Raw genomic sequence first — 21,878 nt, forward strand, 5'->3', positions numbered from 1 at the left:
TTGCCTGATATCAATTTACCACAGTGACTACTCTCCATGTTCTTTTCTCATGCATTTCATCTCCACTATTTGTCACTTGTGAACTTATAAGCAAAATGCAAGTACTGTTTTTATTCAGCAATACTCAACAGTATAAAGGATGTATAGGCAGTCATTGAAGTTAGTAACATACAATGAAGTTCATTATTTTGAACTATTGAGGTTTAATTGCATTGAAACATAATTATTAATACAAATGAACTTAACCCTTGAATTAACATGTACAATTAATATGTATCTAAACAAGTACAAAAATCTGTTGCTGTTGTTTTCTAAAGATTTACTTACACGTGAGTGCATATTTACACAATAGAAAGAGACTAAAGAATTGTATTCTTTTTTGTTTTTATTTTTATTTTGAGACAGAGTCTTGTTCTGTTGCCCAGGCTAGAGTGCAGTGGTGTGATCTTGGCTCACTGCAACCTCTGCCTCCCAGGTTCAAGCCATTCTCCTGCTTCAGCCCCCTGAGTAGCTGGAATTACAGGCGCGTGCCACCACGCCCAGCTAATTTCTTGTGTTTTTAGTAGAGATGGGGTTTTACCATACTGGCCAGGCCAGTCTCAAATGCCTGACCTCAGGTGATCCACCCACCTCGGCCTCCCAGAGCTCTGGGATTACAGGTGTGAGCCACCTTGTCTAGACAGAATTGTATTCTTTTATATAAACTGAGAGTTTGGGATACTGGCTGGTTAAAATGCTAACTATGAATCTGAACACAGGAATCCATTGTCGCTTTTTAAAATATTACTCTTTCCTGCTTAGAGTTTTAATGGTCTGAATTACGTTTTAAACAAATTTGAAATTATGTTTTGATTTGCTCTAAACAGAGGCAAATTCTTTGTTAAGCAATTTATAGAAAACTAATTTTTGTTATGATAGAATATCATACTCTTAGACTGAATTAGAATTCTAAAATGTTAAAGTACACTGCAAAGCATTTAGTTATAGTTTTACAAACCTAAATTGCAATCTCTGATTTTATCGTAAGTGATCTTTGACTTAGTTTTAAAACACATTTCTTCATTTGATGTTTTGTGCTTGACTAGAGTTTATATAGTGAAATTCAGAAACCACTAATCAAAGCAGAGTAGGAGGTGGTCATGCAAAATGGCTAAGTAAAATAACACATCAGGTGGAACTGGGTTATCAGAGTTCTTCTAGCTCTGTTCGTTAGGCAAGTGCTCTCCTATGCCTCGGTTTTATTAGACTTAAAATGGTCATAACAATTTCTACCTCAGGATGATTCATATAATGATTAAATATGATAATGTATATTGCCTAGCTTAGTGTTTGTTCCAGAGTAAAAACTCATTAAATTGTATCATTATAGAAAACCTACCATTGAAAAGTAATACTAATTTTGCTCTATTTTTAGGAGTATATGCAGGAAAAATCCAAAGAAAGCGGCCAAATGTTGCGACAATTTAAGAAGACAACATTCATTAGGATAAAACTGGGGGAGGATTATTATCCATGTTATTTTCCCTGCCCAAGACTTTATTTAACCCTGGACTCTGTTTACACAGACAAAGTGACATCAGAAGGCTGAGCCCTTATCTGGATCATTTGGTCAGTTTGGTAATTCCTGCTCAACGCCCCTATTTTCCTCTTAATAATAAGTTTGGGTGAAGACAAATTAGTGTTTAGTAATTGCATCATCTCTGTGCTTACCTATACAAACCTAAGTTTGTTTTATATGCCCAGATGTCTACAGAGACCCTTTTTGTAAACATCAAGGATGTTTGGGTTTACTTTTACAGAATATTGAAAAGATAAGACAAATTATAAATAAGTTCTAAAACATAAATTTCATTATCTCTGCATAGTGATTTTTGAGTTAGATTCAAAGGGAACTTATTGCAGAAGAATCCCTTTCTCTCATTTTATAACTTTAAAAACTTGGATTAACCGCTCAAAGTCCACATTCTTTGACTTATAGTATAACCATGTAGCCAATTGTGGTCCACTAAAATCTACTACAGAAGTTAATGTGGGTCACCATTTTGGTCAGAAGCATACATTCCTGTGAACAACTAGTTGTTTTACAGAAATGTTAGGCTTCACGTTTGTTACCCCAGTACTGTTAGAAACATTTGTAGTAGGTTATAAGATCTTTCTGTGACGGGTAACAAATTTGGGGAAGACAGCACAATCTTCTTGAATGTAGCTCTTGGGAATGCATTATTACATCCATTTCTGTAAAATAATAATATGTTGCATGCAGTTATATTTTCTATTTAGTCTGTATATTTTGTTCTTCATAGTCTGTTTTTTCTAGCATGCTTGATTTAGGAGAGAATAAAGGGCTATATAAATAATAAATCCAGATTTCAGGATAAGAATATTGCCTGGTTAAAATTCTGCGTTGCTTGAAGACACCCATGTTTAAGATTTTTCATCACTAACATATCCATTAAAAGTATCCATAAAAACTGGCCAGACAAGGTGGCTTACGCCTGTAATCCCAGCACTTTGGGAGGCCAAGGTGGGTGGATCACCTGAGGTCAGGAGTTTGAGACCAGCCTGACCAAACATGGGGAAACCCCATCTGTACTAAAAATACAAAAATTAGTCGGGCATGATGGTGCATGCCTGTAGTTCCAGCTACTTGGGAGGCTGAGAGAGGAGAATCGCTTGAACCTGGGAGGCAGAGGTTGCAGTGAGGCAAGATTGTGCCATTGCACTCCAGCCTGGGTAACAGAGTGAGACTGTCTCAAAAAAAAAAAAAAAAAGTATCAATCAACAAATGTTACCAAGAAAACATGACTTCATGAGAGAGAATGTCACTATTAATTTATCATACCATAATAGATATCCAAAAAGGGCTTTGTGCTTTTCACATAAAATTGGGATAGTGTATATTTAATCTAATTTAAATTTTAAAGAGATACTGGTATTTTGAAAATGCAGCCTGTACATATTCTTAATATCCTTTTAAGAATACGGAGGTGAAAATTGTTTTCTCCAATTTTCTGTGCCATTTTAAATTTAACTTTGACATCCAGCTATAGACAGAAATAATAAGCCACCCTGGGTGTAAACTTGATTTTCTTTATTGAGATGTATCATGTATTGAATGAGTGAACTAGAAAATTAGAAGATGGTCAAAAAAAGTCCAAGTGACCCATTTTTTAAAATTTATAGGCAAAGTATCAAATTGTCTTCTTAATATGATAAACTGTGCTTTATCATTCTGAAAACTCAGGATACAGCTTATTCATAGCATTGTGGGTCTCTCCAGTAAGAAACATGCTAACAGTTTTGTGCACTCTTTGTGTGGTTAATGCAAATTAGTTAAAACAAATAGTATGTTTTGGAGACAGTTAAAACTAGCTTTAGAGGAAGGATGAGAAACTTGAGTGTGTTTTTAATTTAAAGATAAAAACGTGTGTTTTACACATTTTTTTGGTGTTCATAGCTTTTTCTCATACAAGTGCCAGACACTGTTTGGTGCTTTTGATTGATTTTTATTTATATACATTTTTTTGCTTATTTTTACTTTGAGTGGAATGTTCATTAATGTAAATTGTATTTATTTTTATACTTTTATTTTTACTAGTTTTGCTTCTAGGCAAAAAGCAAAATAAACTTTTCATCTTAAAGAAAATCTAGTTTGATTGTTTTTATTTACCAGGGGAAGGACTATTAAGAAATAGATAGGCCGGGCATGGTGGCTCATGCCTGTAATTCCAGCACTTTGGGAGGCCAAGGCGGGTGGATCATGAGATCAGGAGTTTGAGACCAGCCTGGCCAATGTGGCGAAATCCCATATCTACTAAAAATACAAAAATTAGCTGGGTGTGGTGGTGCCTGCCTGTAGTTCCAGCTACTTGAGAGGCTGAGACAGGAGAACTGCTTGAACCTGGAAGGCAGAGGTTGCAGTGAGCCGAGATTGTGCCACCTCACTCCAGAGCGAGACTCTGTCTCAAAAAAAAGAAAAAAAAAGTATCAACCAACAAATGTTACCAAGAAAACATGCCTTCATGAGGGAGAATGTCACTATTAATTTATCATACCATTTCCAAAAAGGGCTTTGTGCTTTTCACATAAAATTGAGATAGTGTATATTTAATCTAATTTAAATTTTAAAGAGATACTGGTATTTTGAAAATGCAGCCTGTATACTTAATATCCTTTTAAGAATACGGAGATGAAGATTGTTTTCTCCAATTTTCTGTGCCATTTTAAATTTAACTTTGACATCCAGCTATAGACAGAAATAATAAGCCACCCTGGTGTAAACTTGATTGTCTTTATTGAGATGTATCATGTATTGAATGAGTGAACCAGAAAATTAGAAGATGGTCAAGAAAAGTCCAAGTTGTCAATTTTTTTAAATTTATAGGCAAAGTATCAAATTGTCTTCTTAATATGATAAACTGCTTTATCATTCTGAAAACTCAGGATACAGCTTATTCATAGCATTGTGGGTCTCTCCAGTAAGAAACATGCTAACAGTTTTTGTGTATTTTTTGTGTGTGTGTGTGTAATGCAAATTAGTTAAATAGTATGTTTTGAAGATAGTTAAAACTAGCTTTAGAGGAAGGATGAGAAACTTGCGTGTTTTTTTAATTTAAAGATAAAAGCATATGTTTTACACATTTTTTTGGTGTTCATAGCTTTTTCTCATACAAGTGCCAGACACTATTTTGTGCTTTTGATGGATTTTTATTTATATACTTTTTTTTTGCTTATTTTTGAGTGGAATGTTCATTAATGTAAATTGTATTTATTTTTATACTTTTATTTTCACTAGTTTTGTTTCTAGGCAAAAAGCAAAATAAACTTTCATCTTAAAGAAAATCTAGTTTGATTGTTTTTATTTACCAGGGGAAGGACTATTAAGAAACAGATAGGCCGGGCATGGCGGCTCATGTCTGTAATTCCAGCACTTTGGGAGGCCAAGGCGGGTAGATCACGAGATCAGGAGTTTGAGACCAGCCTGGCTAACATGGTGAAACCCCGTCTCTACTAAAAATACAAAATTAGCTGGGCGCAGTGGTGCATGCTTGTAGTTCCAGCTACTTGGGAAGCTGAAGCAAGAGAATCGCCTGAGCCTGGGAGGCAGAGGCTACAGTGAGCTGAGATTGTGCCACTGCACTCCAGCCTGGGAGACAGAGCGAGACTCCATCTCGAAACAAAAAAGAAATAGATATTAGCCAGGCATGGTGGTTCACATCTGTAGTCCTAGGGACTCTGGAGGCTGAGGCAAGAGGATCACTTGAGCCCAGGAATTACAGGCCCCAGTGAGCTATAATCGCACCACTGCACTCCAGTGTGAGTGAGGCTTTGTCTCCAAAAAAAAAAAAAAAGAAAAAAGAAAAAAGAAAAATAGATATTGAAAAGTATTTGGCCAAAACAAATATTGTATATAATCGTTCTTTACAATTACAAGTTCCATGAAAGATATATCTCATTATTTAATATATCCCCTGGGCCAGGTGCAGTGGCTCACGCCTGTAATCCCAACACTTTAGGAGGCCAAGGTGGAAGGATCACCTGAAGTTGGGAGTTTGAGACCAGCCTGGCCAACATGGTGAAACCCCATCTCTACTAAAAGTTGGACTTTTCAGAAGGTAAAACTCAAGCTGGAAATGTCTTATTAAGAGAGAGAAGCCTGCTAAGGGAAGGAGAGGGAGAAAAGAATACGAAGGTTGAAGCTCACATCAAGGCTGTTAATTTGCACAACTTTAAGAATCCTCCTCTTGTTACTGCCTAATCATGTAATGTGAGCCTAGGAAAAGGCTCCTCACCTTGACCGCTTATTGAGATGTTGCATGTGATAACATGCAAGGCTGTATGGGAAGAGCTCCTCGCTTTCCCCTGGCCACCCTTTAACCCTTGTTCACTTCCAGTGTTGGGAACAGTAGGTACGACTGGAAATACTTTCCTACCTATACTGAGCTGAACACTGGAGGGCCCGTTCCGGAGATGATCCTTTTCCCTGTCATAGGTCACCATCCCATGAACAACCACAGACCACCACCCCCGAATGAAAAGTAAGAGTTATAAAAACATTGAATGCCTTCTCTCTAAGGGACCATAATGGATAAGTAGGTTATAAAAATAATAATTAAAAAAAAATTTTTTTGAGACTGAGTTTCGCTCTTGTAGCCCAGGCTGATCCTGAACTCCTGACATCAGGTGACCCATCGGCCTCAGCCTCCCAAAGTTCTGGGATCATAGGCCTGAGCCACCGCTCCCGGCCTAAAATAATTTTAAAAACGTTCTGGGGTCGAAATTGATATCCACCTTCCTAGAAACTGCTTTGCCAAGTTGGAGGAAATGCGAACCCTAATTTCCCCCCCGTGCATTATTGGCAGTCAATCATATTGGATCTAGGGCAGCCCTTGGTTGCTAGTCGTGGGAAGGGCATTCTGGAAGTGCCTAAAACCGCCCGCAAAGCAGTGGGTAAAGCAGCGGCCTAGAGGGGGCATGGCTGACCCACGCCAAACAGCGCATTAGCCGCAAAACCAGGTGCTGGCGGAACCTCAGTTTGCGTCTTCGCTCCGCCGCCTTCTGGAGTCCTTTCCGCCCCTAGAGGACGCAGGTGGGCTAAACAGCAGTCAAGCCCTTCACCATCATGACGCCCGCAGGCGGGACCACCCGGCACTGTAGACAGCTGCCCTTTACAATCATGGCTCACAGAAACTCTAGGGCACGCTGGCCGTGACCGACGCTGCTCCTCAGAAGCATGGCGCCGGCGGAAGTTGTAACCTGGGCTGTCCGGAGTGGGCAGCTGCCCCTCACAAGCATGGCGTCAGCTGAAAATGAAGTCTGTACTGTGCGGAGCGTCGCCTGCCCCTCACAAACATGGCGCCCGCAGAAGGTGCAGTGCAGACTTAGTGGGGCGGGGCAGGTGCCCTTCACAAACATGGCGGCCGGGGTTGAGGGGAGTGGCGGGGTCTGGATGGGAAGCCGAGCAGACGGCCCCAGAACAAGCGGTCATGTGACTGGGAAGATGGCGGTCTTTCCTTGGTAAGGAAGCAGCGGCGGGTGGGCTTCTGGGAGGGGCTGTTTTAGTTGTGATGGGGTCGGCCTGGGTCTGAGAGTGTGAATTCCTCTCTGTCTGGTTATGGTGGTCGACCGCCCACCCCCAAGTTGTCTTGACCGTAGAATCCCTGCCCGCTACCGCGGTTCAGTGGAGCAGTCTGAAGCCAGACGGGCGGGTTCTTGGTTCTCTCCCCGTCTGCTGCCTCTCTGCGCCTTCCACGGGTCCCTGTCCATTCATTCCTTAAAGAAGACTTGAGTTTCCAGGCTTCCGCGTCCCCAGAAGTTGGCGCGGGTTCTGGGGTCGCTGGATGAGGGTAATGGTGGGCTCAGCTCTAAGTCTGGACGAGTCGGGAGACCTGGCTGTTGGTCAGTGTCCTGAGCTCCTCTGTTCACCTGGAGACTTGCTTTTCTCATCTGTAAAATGGCCGCCATTCATCCTACCCTAAGCACAGCCCTCAGACTTATTCCTTGGCCTCAAGGAGCTCACAGTATAATGGAGCAGACACACAGTAGAGGGGATGTCCAAAGAAGGCATTCGGCTGAGGCACCCAGAAGGGAGTGATTATCCCCACCAAGGGGCTGGGGGAAGGCTTCAAAGAGGAACAGTTATTCCTGTTATTGGATCTAGGGCAGTTATTCCTTCAAAGAGGAACAGTTAATCCTCCAAATTGGGTCTTGGAGAATGAACAGGAGTTCACCATAGGGGAGGGCGTGGCGTGTGCGTGGTTGGCAGGCCCTTAGGTCCCTTGTGTGGAGTAGCTAGGAGTGAGTGACTGAAGCGTCAGGGTTCAGCAGGTGGTATGTGTGTGAGTGAAGAACTTGAGCAAGTTTGTGTTGGTGATGATAGTGGGATTTGAGGACGGAGAATCTCTCAGAAAGCGAGATAATTTACTTTCTCTTCAAATGATGTGAAGTAGCTTAGATTAAATGAGCAAATGAAAGACCTTAGAAATAATCAGGTACAACCTTCTGCTTTTGTGCTTGACAAACAGTTGATTTCGTCTTATTCCTTTCACTTTTCCAACACTTAAGAGACTGCTTCCTTGACACGCTACATCAGCATTGAATGCCTCTGAGCACTTCCACGGCCTGAGTTTTCTTTCAGTTAATAGTCATGCTGGCTAGGTACGGTGGCTCACGCCTCTAATCCTAGCACTTTGGGAGGCCGAGGCTGGCGGATCACCTGAGGTCAGGGGTTCGAGACCAGCTTGGCCAACAAGGTGAAACCTAGTCTCTACTAAAAACACAACAATTAGCTGGGTGTGGTGGCACGCACCTGTAATCCCAGCTACTCGGGAGGGTGAGGCAGGAGAATCGCTTGAACCTGGGAGGTGGAAGTTGCAGTGAACTGAAATCGTGCCACTGCACTCCAGCCTGGGCAACAGAGTGAGATTCTGTCTCAAAAAAATAATAAAAATAAAAAAGTCATGCTAGCTTGACCAAAAAGCTTATCAAAAACATGGGAAACGTTTGACTTCAGCGGATTTATCTGGAGTTTGCAATAAAAAAATCCAGGGAGATGTTGTCTTAATCTCTGCATCCCAGTACATTTTTACCTTTGGCATTTTAATTTTATATTATAAGCAGGCAAACAGGTGCCATAACGCTTTTATTGTTCAGGGTCTCTATAGTTCCTAATCTGGCCATGCGCTAAACATTTTGTTGTTGTAGCTTTTGTTGAGACGGAGTCTCACCCAGTCTTGAGTGCAGTGGCCTGATCTTGGCTCACCGCAACCTCCACCTTCGGGTTCAGGCGATTCTTTGCCTCAGTCTCCCGAATAGCTAGGATTACAGGCGCACACCCTCACGCCTGGCTAATTTTTGTATTTTTAGTAGAGACGGGGTTTCACCATGTTGGCCAGGCTGGTCTGGAACTCCTGACCTTAAGTGATCCGTCCACCTCGGGTTCCCAAAGTGCTGGGATTACAGGCGTGAGCCACCGCGCCTGGCCCGTGCTCTAAACATTTTCCTTCGAAGTGCACATTCATCTTTCTGTTTCCCTAATAGACTTCTTGCCCCTTAAAAGTTAAAAGGACTGGCTGGGCGCAGTCTCTCATGGCCTGTAATCCCAGCACTTGGGGAGGCCGAGGCGGGTGGATCACCTGAGGTCAGGAGTTCAAGACCAGCCTGCCCAACATGGTGAAAGCCCATCTCTACAAAAATACAAAAAGTAATCGGGCATGATGGCAGGTTCCTGTAATCCCAGCTACTTGGGAGGCTAAAGTGGGAGAATCGCTTGATCCTAGGAGAATCGCTTGATCCCAGGAGGTGGAGGTTGCAGTGAGCCAAGATTATGCCATTACACTCCATCCTGAGCTACTGATTGAGACTCCGTCTCAAAAAAAAAAAAAAAAAAAAACAATGGACTGAGTTTTGTCCATCTTTGTATGTGGCACCTAAAACATGATGGTGAGTGCTGAATAATATTTATGAATGAATGAGGAGACTGAGAAAGACTACAGAGGAGAAATGAGTTTCTGTCATTAAATTTGCATTTATCAAGTCCTTATTTTCTGTCAGACACCACTCGTAAAGTGTATAACGTGTAACGTCATTCGGTTCTTAAAACAACCCCATGTTTTGGATGAAGAAATAGAGGCAGAGAAATGAAGCAGTTTACTTAAAATAATTAGCCCCACAAGGGATAGCTGAGGTTTGGAAGCCAGAGGCTATGATAGTAATCATCCTTGTCAGCTGGACCTCAAATCTATATATCCTGGGCTGAGGTTTCTGGCTTGCGGGGTTCCCCAAATCCCACTGCCTTGTCATGAGTCTCCCCAGGAATGCCTCTTTTTAGCCACAGTTTTTGCTATCCCTGCTGTATTTTGGCCTGGCTAGGAGATGAGATGTCCTGTATACCCTAGATCACATTTTCCCTTTAATCCTGTGGTTATAGCACACTTGAAAATACCACCCTTTGGGCCAGGCAAGGTGGCTCATGCCTCTAATCCCAGCAGTTTGGGAGGCCAAGGCCGGTGGATCACTTGATGTTAGGAGTTCAAGACCAGCCTGGCCAACATAGTGAAACCCTGTCTCTACCAGAGGAAAAAAAAAAAAAACATTCCTCAGTCATGGTGGCGGGTACCTGTAGTCCCAGCTACTCCGGAGGCTGAGGCAGGAGATTTGCTTGAACCCAGGAGGCAGAGGTTGCAGTGAGCTGAGACCGCGGCACTGCACTCCAGCCTGGGTGACACAGTGAGACTCTGTCTCAAAAAAGCAAAAAAAAAAAAAAAAAACACAAACCAAAAAAAACAAAAAAACCAACCCTTAGAGTCAGAATCACTACATCATTTTAAGAGTTTTTTATGTGTAGCGGTGAAGGGGGCTGGGTAATATTGTGATTGTGGAAGAAAAAGCTGTGTGGTCCGATTATGTGATTAGTAACCAAAAAGTTATTTGAGAATTAAAATAGTTGGGCAAAGCATTTAGTGGATTTTGGTGTTTCCAGTATAAGGAGATTAATCTGGTTAATCATAGTGGGATTTCTGTGTATCCATATGATCAGGGGTAAATAATTTAAAAATAGGCTGTTGTCAGCCTTTCATGTGCATATAAACCACCTGAGGATTTCGTTAAAATGCAGATTCTGATTCTGTAGGCGTGGGGTATTTTAGCCCACCCAGGTGACGTCATTGCTGGTGATGTGTGAACCACACTTTGAGTAGCCAAGGGCTAAGCCCAGCCAATAGTGGAGGTGTGAAATGGTGGCCTTTTCTCCTGTGGCAGGTGCCAGTGATCCAGACAAGCCCCTCACGTTGCTGGGGGTTGGAATTATGGGGAATTTTTACCAGTTTATATCAACTATATTAGCAAAAAGAAAAGGAATGATTTTTGAGGAAATGCCCACAAGAGGTCGCTGTTAGCCTTACCAAAGATCCAGAGATTAAAGAAAATGCTTTAACATCTCAGACTTAGGGATCAGAGAGCAAATTTAAGGAAATTATCAAAGAAGTGGTAGAAAATCAAAATATGATGGTTTACTGTGGGCTTTCAGGAAGGAAAAAACATTTTAAGATTTATTTCCACAAGCAGTATTTTTTTTTTTTTTTTTTGAAACGGAGTCTTGCAGTGCCGTGATCTCGGCTCACGGCAACGTCCCCTCCTGGGTTCAAGCAATTCTCATGCCTCAGCCTCCCGAGTATCTGGGATTACAGTTGTGTGCCACCACGCGTGGCTAATTTTTTTGTGTTTTTAGTAGACACGTGGTTTTGCCATGTTGGCCAGGCTGGTCCCGAACTCCTGACCTCAGGTGATCCACCCACCTTGGCCTCCCAAAGTGCTGGGATTACAGGCGTGAGCCACTGCGCCCGGCCCAGAAGTGGCATTTTTTCACCACCATCCCCCTTTTTAAAAAAAATAAAATTCGTTCCAAAACTTCACTCTTTTAAGGGAAATAGACATACGCTTAATTTTTAAAGTTCTCAACATGACCTGTAGATAATCTATGGAACTACTGAATCTGATTCTGTTGCTGCTCTCACTTTTGACAAGATACCAGCATTCTAACAGCCTCAGCTTCTTCATCTGAAAAATGGGCATAGTACCTATCTCATTGGGTTGATTAAATGAGGAAATGGAGGTAAAGGCTGGCCCAGAGCCTGGTATATAGTAAGTGCATAATAAATGAGAGCTGTTATTTGGTTGTTGCATATGAAGTCATATTTCTGTTTTGATCTAGCGTTTGCTCAGCTGTTGAATGTTAGTAATTCATTAGAATTACTAATGGTACAGAAAACACATTTGGAATTGACTTTCCTGTCCCATTAAATTTCCTGCTTTGTTAAATGAACCTTTCAACATTCTACTTTTCTTGACAACAGATAAAATTAAGAGTCATTTGAGGCTGGGCGTGGTGGCTCACACCTATAATCCCAGCACTTTGGGAGGCCAAGGTGGGCAATTCACTTGAGGTCAGGAGTTCTAGACCAGCCTGGCCAAAATGGTGAAAGCCTGTCTCTACTAAAAATACAAAAATTAGCCAGGCATGGTGACACACACCTGTAATCCCAGCCACCTGGGAGGCTGAGGCAGGAGAATTGCGTGAATCCAGGAGGTGGAGATTGCAGTGAGCCGAGATCATGCGACTGCACTCCATCCTGGGGGACGAAGCAAGACTCCATCTCAAAAAAAAAAAAAAAAAAAAAAAAAAAGTGATTTGAAAAGAGGAAAAGTGTGATTTGATGTTTTAAACTCCATCTTGACCGTTGATGATCCTTATTCAAATTTATCCTTTGGGGTTTTGTTTTTTAATAAATCAAGGATGGCCTGATAGCATCCTTGATGGGATGGGAGTTTAGAAGAATTTTTTTTTTTTTTTTGAGTTGGAGTTTTGCTCTTGTTGTCCAGGCTGGAGTGCAATAGTGAGATCTCGGCTCACTGCAACCACCGCCTCCCAGGTTCAAGCGATTCTCCTGCCTCAACCTACCTAGTAGCTGGGATTACAGGCGTGTGGCACCACGCCCAGCTAATTTTGTATTTTTAGTAGAGACGGGTTTCTCCATATTGGTCAGGCTGGTCTCGAACTCCTGACCTCCGGTGATCCGCCCGCCTTGGTCTCCCAAAGTGCTGGGATTACAGGCACGAGTCACTGTGCCTGGCCATGCAAGAATATTTCATAGGTAATTTCAATTGCAATCTTTTGGAAGATGAAGTTAGTGTATATTTTGTAAATATGATCCCAGAGGGACTAGGCAAATTATTGTGAAAGGGATTGTCCCTTAAAAAAAAATAAAAGTAGAACTGGTTCATTATTGTCAACCAGCCTTTCTCCTCCTTTCCTACACTCAAAGCCAAGTTCATGTAGAAAGGATAGAAATGAAATGACATGGGAGCTCAATTCGTTTGTACTGGCTTGGGTTTCTGGGTTAATGGAGGATTTTGGGTAAAGCTGACTAGTTGCATGGCACAATTAGATCTGGGGTGCCAGTATTTCATGCAAAGGTTAATAAAGTTGAGAATCTAAATAGGAGCAGAAGGTGGCGCAGGGTGATGAATTTAAGGGACTTGGAGGCCAAGGAAAGTCCCTGTGCTCTTTGAGGTTCCTCTTTCCCTAAAGTGGGTTGGGGGAGACAAGAATTGTCCCGTGTGCCCAGGAAAGCTGATTTTCTGGGTTGTGATATTTTACAAATGAGAAGTGCACATGTCTTTTGTTAAAGAAAAATTATTGGCCGGGCGCAGTGGCTCATGCCTCTAATCCCAGCACTTTGGGAGGCCGAGACAGGTGGATCACCTGAGGTCAGGAGTTCAAGACCAGCTTGGCCAACGTGGTGAAACCCCGTTTCTAATAAAAAATACAAAAATTAGCGGGGCGTGGGGGTGTGCTTATGGTCCCAGCTACTCGGGAGGCTGAGGCAGGAGGATGGCTTAAACCTGAGATGTGGAGGTTGCAGTGAGCTGAGATCGCACCACTGCACTCCAGCCTGGGCAACAGAGCGAGACTCTGTGTCAAAAAGAAAAACAAAACAAAAGTATTATTCATGGTGCTTGTTAAAGGAGATGAGACAGGCTTATTCTGGGCTGCTGCTACAGTGGGGTTTTGCAATAGGGGACAGAGATTCGCCTCAGCTTCTAATGCAACAAGAAACAGTGGGAATTTGTAGCCAAGTAGGGGTAGAAGAAGAATTTGATCAGATATTGAGGGCGATTGGATATGGAGGGGGATTCTGGCTCAATCAACTTGACAGAATTCTTGCTAAAACTTGGTGGTGCAAAAACAAACATGGAAATCCAATAGCTAAGCACTAGCTGGGGAGAACTCAGAGGAACCTGCCCGGAGTTTGGTCAGGGAGAGACTTTGTCACTTTCCATACTGGCTGAGGTGTTCTCCTGCTTGGAGAGTCAACGGAGGAGATGAGAAAGGGGTCAAATGGGTTAACTTGTCTAAGACTTTGTGGCCCTGACGTTCTGTGACTATGGTAGCTTTTAAAATTATATGTGGATACACACATTGCATAAAAAACTTGGTTAAGTATGTGAGTTAAAAAAAATTTTTAAACCATAACCTATGAAATTAAATTCTCAGATCTTCATAATAGAGATTAAGAAATGTAAAGACAATCATTTAAAAACATTTTCTGCCTTCCCCCGCTCCTGTATTCCTCTCCTTCCGATTTTTTTTTTTTTTCTTTTTAAGAGGGAGGGACTCCTTCTGTGGCCCAGGCTGGAGTGCTGTGGTGTGATCATAGCTCACTGCAGTTCTGAACTCCTGGATTCAAGCGATCCTCCCACCTCAACCTCTAGAATCGCTGGGACTACAGGCACACACCACCACACTCAGCAAATTTATGTGTTTATTTATTTATCTATTTTGTAGAGATGGGGTTTCGCCATGTTGCCCAGATCTGGTTTCAAACTCATGGGCTCAAGCAGTCCACCCATGTGTGCCTCCCAAAGTGCTGGGATTACAGGCGTGAGCCACCATGCCCGGTGGAGAGAATTTCTTAAAAGGAAACGGATACTTTATTTTCAGAGGAGCAACAATAAGACTATTATTGCAGCACAAAGATGAGCACAGAAGACACAGGGACAGTATCTTCAAAATGCTCAAAGAAGGCTAGGCGCAGTGGCTCATGCCTGTAATCCCAGCACTTTGGGAGGCTGAGGCAAGAGGATCTCTTGAGCCCAGGAGTTTAAGACCAGCCTGGGAAACATAGGAAGACGCTATGTCTCAAAAAACTCAAAAAAAAAAAAAAAAAAAAAAAAAAAAGTAAAAGGAAAAGTTCTTTTTTATTTCTATACATTTTACTGTAAAGGTTCCAGGTGTGTTTTGTTTGTTTGCTTTTGTACTTGTCCTGCTTGGGCCACAGATGTTTCTTGAGGCTATAGCTTGATGTCTTTCTTTGGTTTTGGAAAAGTTTTACCTATTATCTCTTCAGAGACTGTTCTTGCACACTCTCTCTCTCCTCCTCTTTGGAATTCCAGTTATATGTGTGTTAGGCCTTCTCTTCACATTCCTTGCGTCTTTGAAATTCTGCCTGTCTTCCTGTGCTTTTTCCGCTCCATGCTTCAGTCTCCCCCTTTATTTTCCAGCTCACGAATCCTTTCTCTTGTTGAACCCTCAAGAAACCAATGAAAACACCCGTGAGCTCTTCATCTCCTTTCTGCATGGCTCCTCCCTCTTGCCCTATGCAGCTTAATGGGCCAATACCTTGAGGGGAAATCTGGGCTGGATTTCTGTCTTCCTTGTGCTCTCTGCTCTTCCCCCTGGCTGTCTTGATAGCCCTGAACTCCTGTGAAGCTCTGTGAGGTTTCCTTAGAGCCCTTTTAGCTGCTCTCCTGTTTCACAGCTGCCCTCTGCTTGGCGTCAGCTTCTTGTCCCATGCTGAGAATTCACAAATGCCCTGTGCGGGAAAGCTGGGCAAAGAGTGTTAGAGTCACCTTAGTGAGTTTCCCTTTGTTCTGGTGTGTGGCATGACAAGTCCAGTATGCTGGCAACTCTTTATACCTTCGAACATACATTTTTTTTTTTTTTTTTTTTTTTGAGACAGAGTCTCACTCTGTCCCCCATGCTGGAGTGCAGTGGCATGATCTCGGCTCACTGCAACCTCTGCCTCCTGGGTTCAAGCGATTCTCCTGCCTCAGCGTCCCAAGTAGCTGGGATTACAGGCATGTGCCACTACGCCCAGCTGATTTTTTGTATTTTTAGTAGAGACGGGGTTTCACTGTGTTAGCTAGGATGGTCTCGATCTCCTGACCTCATGATTCGCCCGCCTCAGCCTCCCAAAGTACTGGAGTTATAGGCATGAGCTACCATGCCCGGCCAAACAGATTTGTGTTTTGTTTCTTGTTTGCCATGGAGTCTCGCTGTGTGGCCCAGGCTGGAGTGGAGTGCTGTGATCTCCGTTCACCATGGACCTCCACCTCCCAGGTTCAAGTGATTCTTCTGCATCAGCCTCCCAAGTAGCTGGGATTATAGGCATGCACCACCACACCCACCTAATTTTTGAATTTTTAGTATTTTTAGTAAAGATGGGGTTTTACCATGTTGGGAACTCCTGACCTCAAGTGATCCGCCCACCTAGGCTGCCCAAATTGCTGGGATTACAGGTGTGAGCCACTGTGCCTGGCCAAAAAATTTGTTTTTAAATGTAGTTTTCTTTTTGACTTTGGTGGGCATGTTGTGCTGTTTTAAACTACCTTGTCATTGAGGAGGTCTCATCAGAAGTTTTTAGTGTTTTAAGTACCCCCATCCACTAATTGGCTTTGTTTTGCTGTTTACCAGGCACTCCAGGAACAGGAACTACAAAGCTGAATTTGCATCATGCCGACTGGAGGCTGTACCATTGGAGTTTGGGGACTATCACCCTCTGAAACCCATAACTGTAAGTTTTGTTAAGGGTCTTTGTGAATGATATTCTTATCCCTTGAAATGAAAGACAGTCTTCATGAGTCTTTTCCATTTTGCCAGTGGTAATCATTTTTGCATATTTGATTTTTTTTCTTTTTTCCAGACAGAGTCTTGCTCTGTCGCCCAGGCTGGAGTGCCGTGGTGGCTCAATGCAACCTCTGCCTCCTGGGTTTAAGCGATTCTCCTGCCTCAGCTTCCCGAGTAGCTGGGACCGTAGGCACACGTCACCATGCCTAGCTAAGTTTTTGTATTTTTTTAGTAGAGATGGGGTTTCGCCATGTTGCCCAGGCTGGTCTTGAACTCCTGAGCTCAGACAATCTGTCCACCTCCGCCTCACCAAGTGCTAAGTGTGAGCCACCGCACCCAGCCTGATATTTTTTAAAAATGTTTTTATTATTTATTTATTTTTGAGATGGAGTCTCACTTTGTAGCCCAGGTTGGAGTGCAGTGGTACGATCTCAGCTCACGGCAACCCCTGCCTCCCAGGTTCAAGCGATTCACCTGCCTCAGCCTCCCAAGTAGCTGGGATTACAGGCATGCGCCATCACGCTTGGCTAATTTTTGTTAGTTTTTGTATTTTTAGTAGAGACGGGGTTTCACCATGTTGGCCAGGCTGGTCTCGAACCATTGACCTCAGGTGATCCACCCGCCTTGGCCTCCCAAAGTGCTGGGATTACAGGAGTGAGCCACTGCACGTGGCCTGCATATTTAAATCAACTAGTTTGTTCACTACCTCTTTTTTGTAATATTGGCCTCGCCCAGCACCATTTTTACTCCCTTGCTTCCTCCTTAGTGAGGTTGCCATGTGAATGGGATGACTTTGTTCCTGATTTGGCTGTGTCAACAAAATGTATCTTGACTTTTAATTTTTGTATTTGGAATATAAGAGTCACTGTAATTGCCAGCAGAGAGTGCTGTCCTGAATAGCATGTTAGTCTATCTGTGGGTTTATTTAAAAAATAAAATGAAAGCAGGCAAGAGGCTTGGCTGGTTCCTCTCTGCCAGGTCGGTACTGTCTTTTTAGCAAGTAATAGAAACTATGCGGTTGTCATGTTGGGGAAAAGATGTGATTGTCAGCCTGGAGGCTCTGGGAATATATGGAGACGATTGCATAAGGCAGAAGACCCCAAGACTGTGATTCAGCCTCCCGGGACCCCTCAATCCCCATGCTATTGTGTGGCTGTGGGTGACCTCACCACAGCCACAGTTGCGTTCATTCTCGGGTGCCCGTTCCCCATGTTAAAATAAAATTCTTGGCCAGGCTTCATGCCTCATACCTGTAATTTCAGCACTTTGAGAGCCTGAAGCGGGTGGATCACCTGAGGTCAGGAGTTTGAGACCAGCCTGGCCAACATGGCAAAACTCCATCTCTACTAAAACTACAAAATTTAGCTGGGCATAGTGGCGTGTGCCTGTAGTTGCAGTTACTCAGGAGACTAAGACAGGAGAATTGCTTAAACCAGGAGGCAGAGGTTGCAGTGAGCCAAGATCGCGCCACTGCACTCTAGCCTGGGCGACAGAGAGAGACTCCATCTCAAAAAATAAAAAGAAAATTCTCAGCCAAATTAAATTTAATGGAGCTTAATTGAGCAAAAAATAATTCATGAATCGGGCAGCCTCCTGAGCCAGAGTAGGTTCAGAGAGACTCCAGCACAGTCACGTGGTAGACGAAGATTTATGGACACAAAAAGGAAAGTGACATTCAGAAAACAGAAGTGAGGTACAGAAACAGCCGGGTTGGTTACCGTTCAGCATTTGCCTTATTTGAACCCAATTTAAACACTTGTCTCCCGGCACCTTTTTTCTTTTTTTTTTGAGACGAAGTTTTACTCTTGTTGCCCAGGCTAGAGTGCAGTGGCGCAATCTCAGCTTACTGCAACCTCTGCCTCCCGGGTTCAAGTGATTCTCCTGCCTCAGCCTCCTGAGTAGCTGGAACTACAGGTGCCTGCCACCCTGCCAGGCTAATTTTTTTGTCTTTTTAGTAGAGACAGGGTTTCCCTATGGTGGCCAGGCTGGTCTCAAACTCCTGACTTCAGGTGATCCGCCCGCCTCGGCCCCCCAAAGTGCTGGGATTACAGGTGTGAGCCACTGTGCCTGGCCCAGTTGGCCCCCTTTAATTGACCTAAATGGCCAAAACTTGGTGATTGGCACAAGAGTAGGTTACAGTCTGTTTACACGTCCAGTGGAGTTATAGTTCACTATGTGCAGAGAAACCTTTAGGCCAAAGTTAAAATACATAAGGAGACAGCTGTAGGCTAAACTTCATTTAACACCCATGCCATAACAGAATAGCTGCGAAGAGCTGCTGCAGCTCCAGGCCTATCCTGTTAGATTGGCAACATCGGCGGCAGGAAAATGCTTTTCTCGAGCAGTTTTCATTGACCCACTTTTGTTATGCGCCCTACCCTGAACGAGCATTGGTGACCTGCTGTATAGAAGAAATTGATAGATTGGGGTAGGTCTAAGGCTCACCTTGGGAACTGAGAGCAGAGTTCACTCCACCAGGCCTGTGGAAACTGAGTATGGGGGAGAGATGTTTTTCCAGATAAAAATCGGGGTATTAAGTATTAGGCCTGTGAGGTGGAGGAATGTGTGCCAGAAGACAAAACAGCAAATGTATACCAGTGGGAGGTGCTTCTCTGTCTCCCCTAGACTGCAGTTCAACTCCATTCAGGCAGCCGTCACTAGCAGTTGGCATCTGACTTGACAGGTTTGAGGGCAAAGTCCTCAATGAGACAGCCCTGGCCCACAGGCATGGTGGCTCATGCCTGTAATCCCAGCACTTTGGGATGCTAGATGGGAGGATCCCTTGGGCCCAGGAGTTTGAGACCAGCCTGGGCAACATAGTGATACCCCACCTCTACAAAAAGTAAAAAAAAAATTAGCAGAGTGTGATGGTGTGCTTGTAGTCCCAGCTACTCGGGAGACTGAGGCAGGGAGATGGCTTATGCCCAGGATGTTGAGGGTACAGTGAACTGTGATCGCACCATTGCACTCCAGGCTTAGTGACAAAGTGAGACTTTGTCTCCAAAAAAAAAAAAAAAGACGTCTTCACTTCAGACACTCCAACTTTGCTACACATTGGGAGTTCCCATGCCTCCCTCCTTCATGTTCAATAATTTGCTATAATGGCTCACAGAACTAGGGAAACATTTACTTATACTTACCAGTTTATTATTAAGGATATTACAAATAATACAGCCAGATGAAGAGGTACGTAGGGTGAGGCCGGGGGGAAGGGGCGCACAAAGCTTTCATGTCGCCTCCAGGTACCTCGATATGTTCTTGTTCACCTACCTGGAAGCTCTTCAGACCCCATTTTATTTATTTATTTATTTATTTATTTATTTATTTATTTATTTATTTATTTTAGACAGGGTCTCACTGTGTCACCCAGCTGGAGTGCAGTGGCACAATCTCAGCCCACTGCAACCTCTGCCTCCCAAAAGCCCATTTTTTGTGGGTATTTTTGGAGGCATCGTTGCATAGGCATGATTGATTATTAACTCCATCTCCAGCCCTCTCACCTTCCCAAAGGATGGGGAATGGGGCTGAAAGCTCCAAGATTTTAATCATGGCTTGGTCTTTCTGGTGACCAGACCGCGTCCTGCAGCTCTGCAGGAGCCCACTGGGAGCTCCTTCACCCAGGGAATCTTCCAAGGTATTAGGAGCTCTGTGGCAGGAACTGGGGCCAGAGACCACATAAATTTAACAGCCTGGAGTGCAGTGGTGTGATCTCGGCTCACTGCAACCTCTGCCACCTGGGCTCCTGCTATCCTCCCACTTCAGCCTTCTGAGTAGCTGGGACCGCAGGCATGTACCATCACACCTGGATTATTTTCATATCTTTTGTAGAGATAGGATTTCGCCATGTTGCCCAGGCTGGTCTCAAACTCCTGGCTTCAAGTGATCCTCCTGCCTCAGCACCCCGAAGTGTTGGGATACAGGCATGAGCCACTGCACCCAGCAGAAAACTTTTATGAGGTGTTCAAGGGAGAAAGACAAAAAAAAAGTATCTGGTTAAAGTAGAAATTCCCTACTTAGAGGTTAGTTGTCGGTTTTGATTGGCCAGTCTCTAGTTAGCAGGTAGTTGGCGATTTGCAACTGATTAAGCTTAAGTTCCATTTTACTACTTATATTGAGTTGGATTTTGGTTTGCTACATAGGGAACCCCAGGTGCTGTAGCCTTCTCAGTCCAGTGACCTCTCAATTAATTTTTTTAACACTTCCTAACCCTAACTTCCTACTTTCCTTTCCTCGACAGCTGTGATCCTGAGTCATGTCCATTTGTCACAAAAAAATAAGCATCCCCTGCAGATGGATAAATCTCTGCTGTAAATGAACCATCCATTCAACTACCAGAATGGGAGGAAAGTACCCACTGGAGTGTTTCCCTGGGGAGAGTTGTGGGAGCTCCGTTTTACCTCCAGAAATTTTCCTCACAGGTCACAGAATCAAAGACGAAGAAAGTGAACCGGAAAGGAAGCACTTCTTCCACATCCTCCTCCTCCTCCAGCTCCGTGGTGGACCCGCTGAGCAGCGTCCTGGATGGGACTGACCCCCTCTCCATGTTTGCAGCCACTGCTGACCCCGTAGCCTTGGCAGCTGCCACGGTAAGCACCCCGGCCATGGTTGTCCAGTGAGGGTCAGTTTTGTGGGTACAGGAATGGGTGGTTTTCTCCTGTCCTGCCCTTTTTTTTTTCTCTAAGAGACAGAGTCTCACTCTGTCACCTGGGCTGGAGTGCAGTGGTGTGATCGTGGCTCACTGTAGCCTCCAACTCTGGGCTCAAGCAATTCTCCCAACTCACCCTCCTGAAAAGCTGGGACTACAGGTACACACTGCTATGCCTGGTTAATTTTTTATTTTGTTGTAGAGGCGGGGTCTTGCTATGTTGCCCAGGGTGGTCTCATACTCCAAGCCTCAAGCGATCCTCCCACCTGAGCCTCCTAAAGCTTCTTCCCCTTTTTTAAGTTGCACAAATAATGCACACAGTACATTCTGGTTGCAACAGTTCAGGTCATCCAGACGTGAGAGGCTGGTGTAGCTCTGGGAAGTAGGTCTTTTTCTTTCTTCTTTTTTTTGAAAGATTTTAAAGTTTATTTTTAGTTTTAAATTTCACTTAATGTTTTTTGAGATAGCCTTGGTGTGTCACCCAACCTAGAGTGCAGTGGTCCGATCTCACTGCAGCCTCTGCCTCTGGGTTCAAGCAATTCTCTCACCTCAGCCTGCCGAGTTGCTGGGAAAGACATGCACCACCACACCTAACTAATTTTTGTGCTTTTTGGTAGGGACGAGGTTTCATCATGTTGGCCAGGCTGGTCTCGAACTCTTGACCTCAAGTGATCCCCCTGCCTCAGCCTCCCGAAGTGCTGGGATTACAGGTGTGAGCCACTGTGCCTGGCTCTTAAAATTTATTTTTAATTTTAATTTTATTCTTCTTATAAATCTTTTTTACATAATTACATAAGTAAATCACTCATTTTGATATGAAAAAGTCAG

The 21,878-nt window shown here is 43.7% G+C and overlaps 2 protein-coding genes across 16 annotated transcripts in view; both read left to right on the forward strand.

Annotated features, from left to right (window-relative positions):
* Window positions 1-3,646, forward strand: part of CCP110 (centriolar coiled-coil protein 110) — a 30,288-nt gene extending 26,642 nt beyond the window's left edge. For all 10 annotated transcript variants that reach the window (XM_005591366.5, XM_005591367.5, XM_005591370.5 and 7 more), the window contains one exon: window positions 1,415-3,646. In XM_005591366.5, coding sequence (XP_005591423.3) covers window positions 1,415-1,467 — 53 coding nt within the window. In that variant the 3' untranslated portion in view covers window positions 1,468-3,646. The remainder of the gene's footprint in view (window positions 1-1,414) is intronic.
* Window positions 3,647-6,978: 3,332 nt separating this feature from the next.
* VPS35L (VPS35 endosomal protein sorting factor like) overlaps window positions 6,979-21,878 on the forward strand; it is a 148,006-nt gene continuing 133,106 nt past the window's right edge. For all 6 annotated transcript variants that reach the window (XR_010583862.2, XR_012429315.1, XR_012429316.1 and 3 more), the window contains exons 1-3: window positions 6,979-7,017; window positions 16,253-16,352; window positions 20,824-20,991. Coding sequence is in view for 2 of the 6 variants with exons in the window: in XM_005591372.5 (XP_005591429.2) it covers window positions 7,001-7,017; window positions 16,253-16,352; window positions 20,824-20,991 (285 nt within the window). In the remaining 4 variants the exon portion in view is untranslated. The remainder of the gene's footprint in view (window positions 7,018-16,252; window positions 16,353-20,823; window positions 20,992-21,878) is intronic.

This window comes from Macaca fascicularis, chromosome 20 (genome assembly GCF_037993035.2).
Source record: "Macaca fascicularis isolate 582-1 chromosome 20, T2T-MFA8v1.1".
Taxonomy (NCBI): domain Eukaryota; kingdom Metazoa; phylum Chordata; class Mammalia; order Primates; family Cercopithecidae; genus Macaca; species Macaca fascicularis.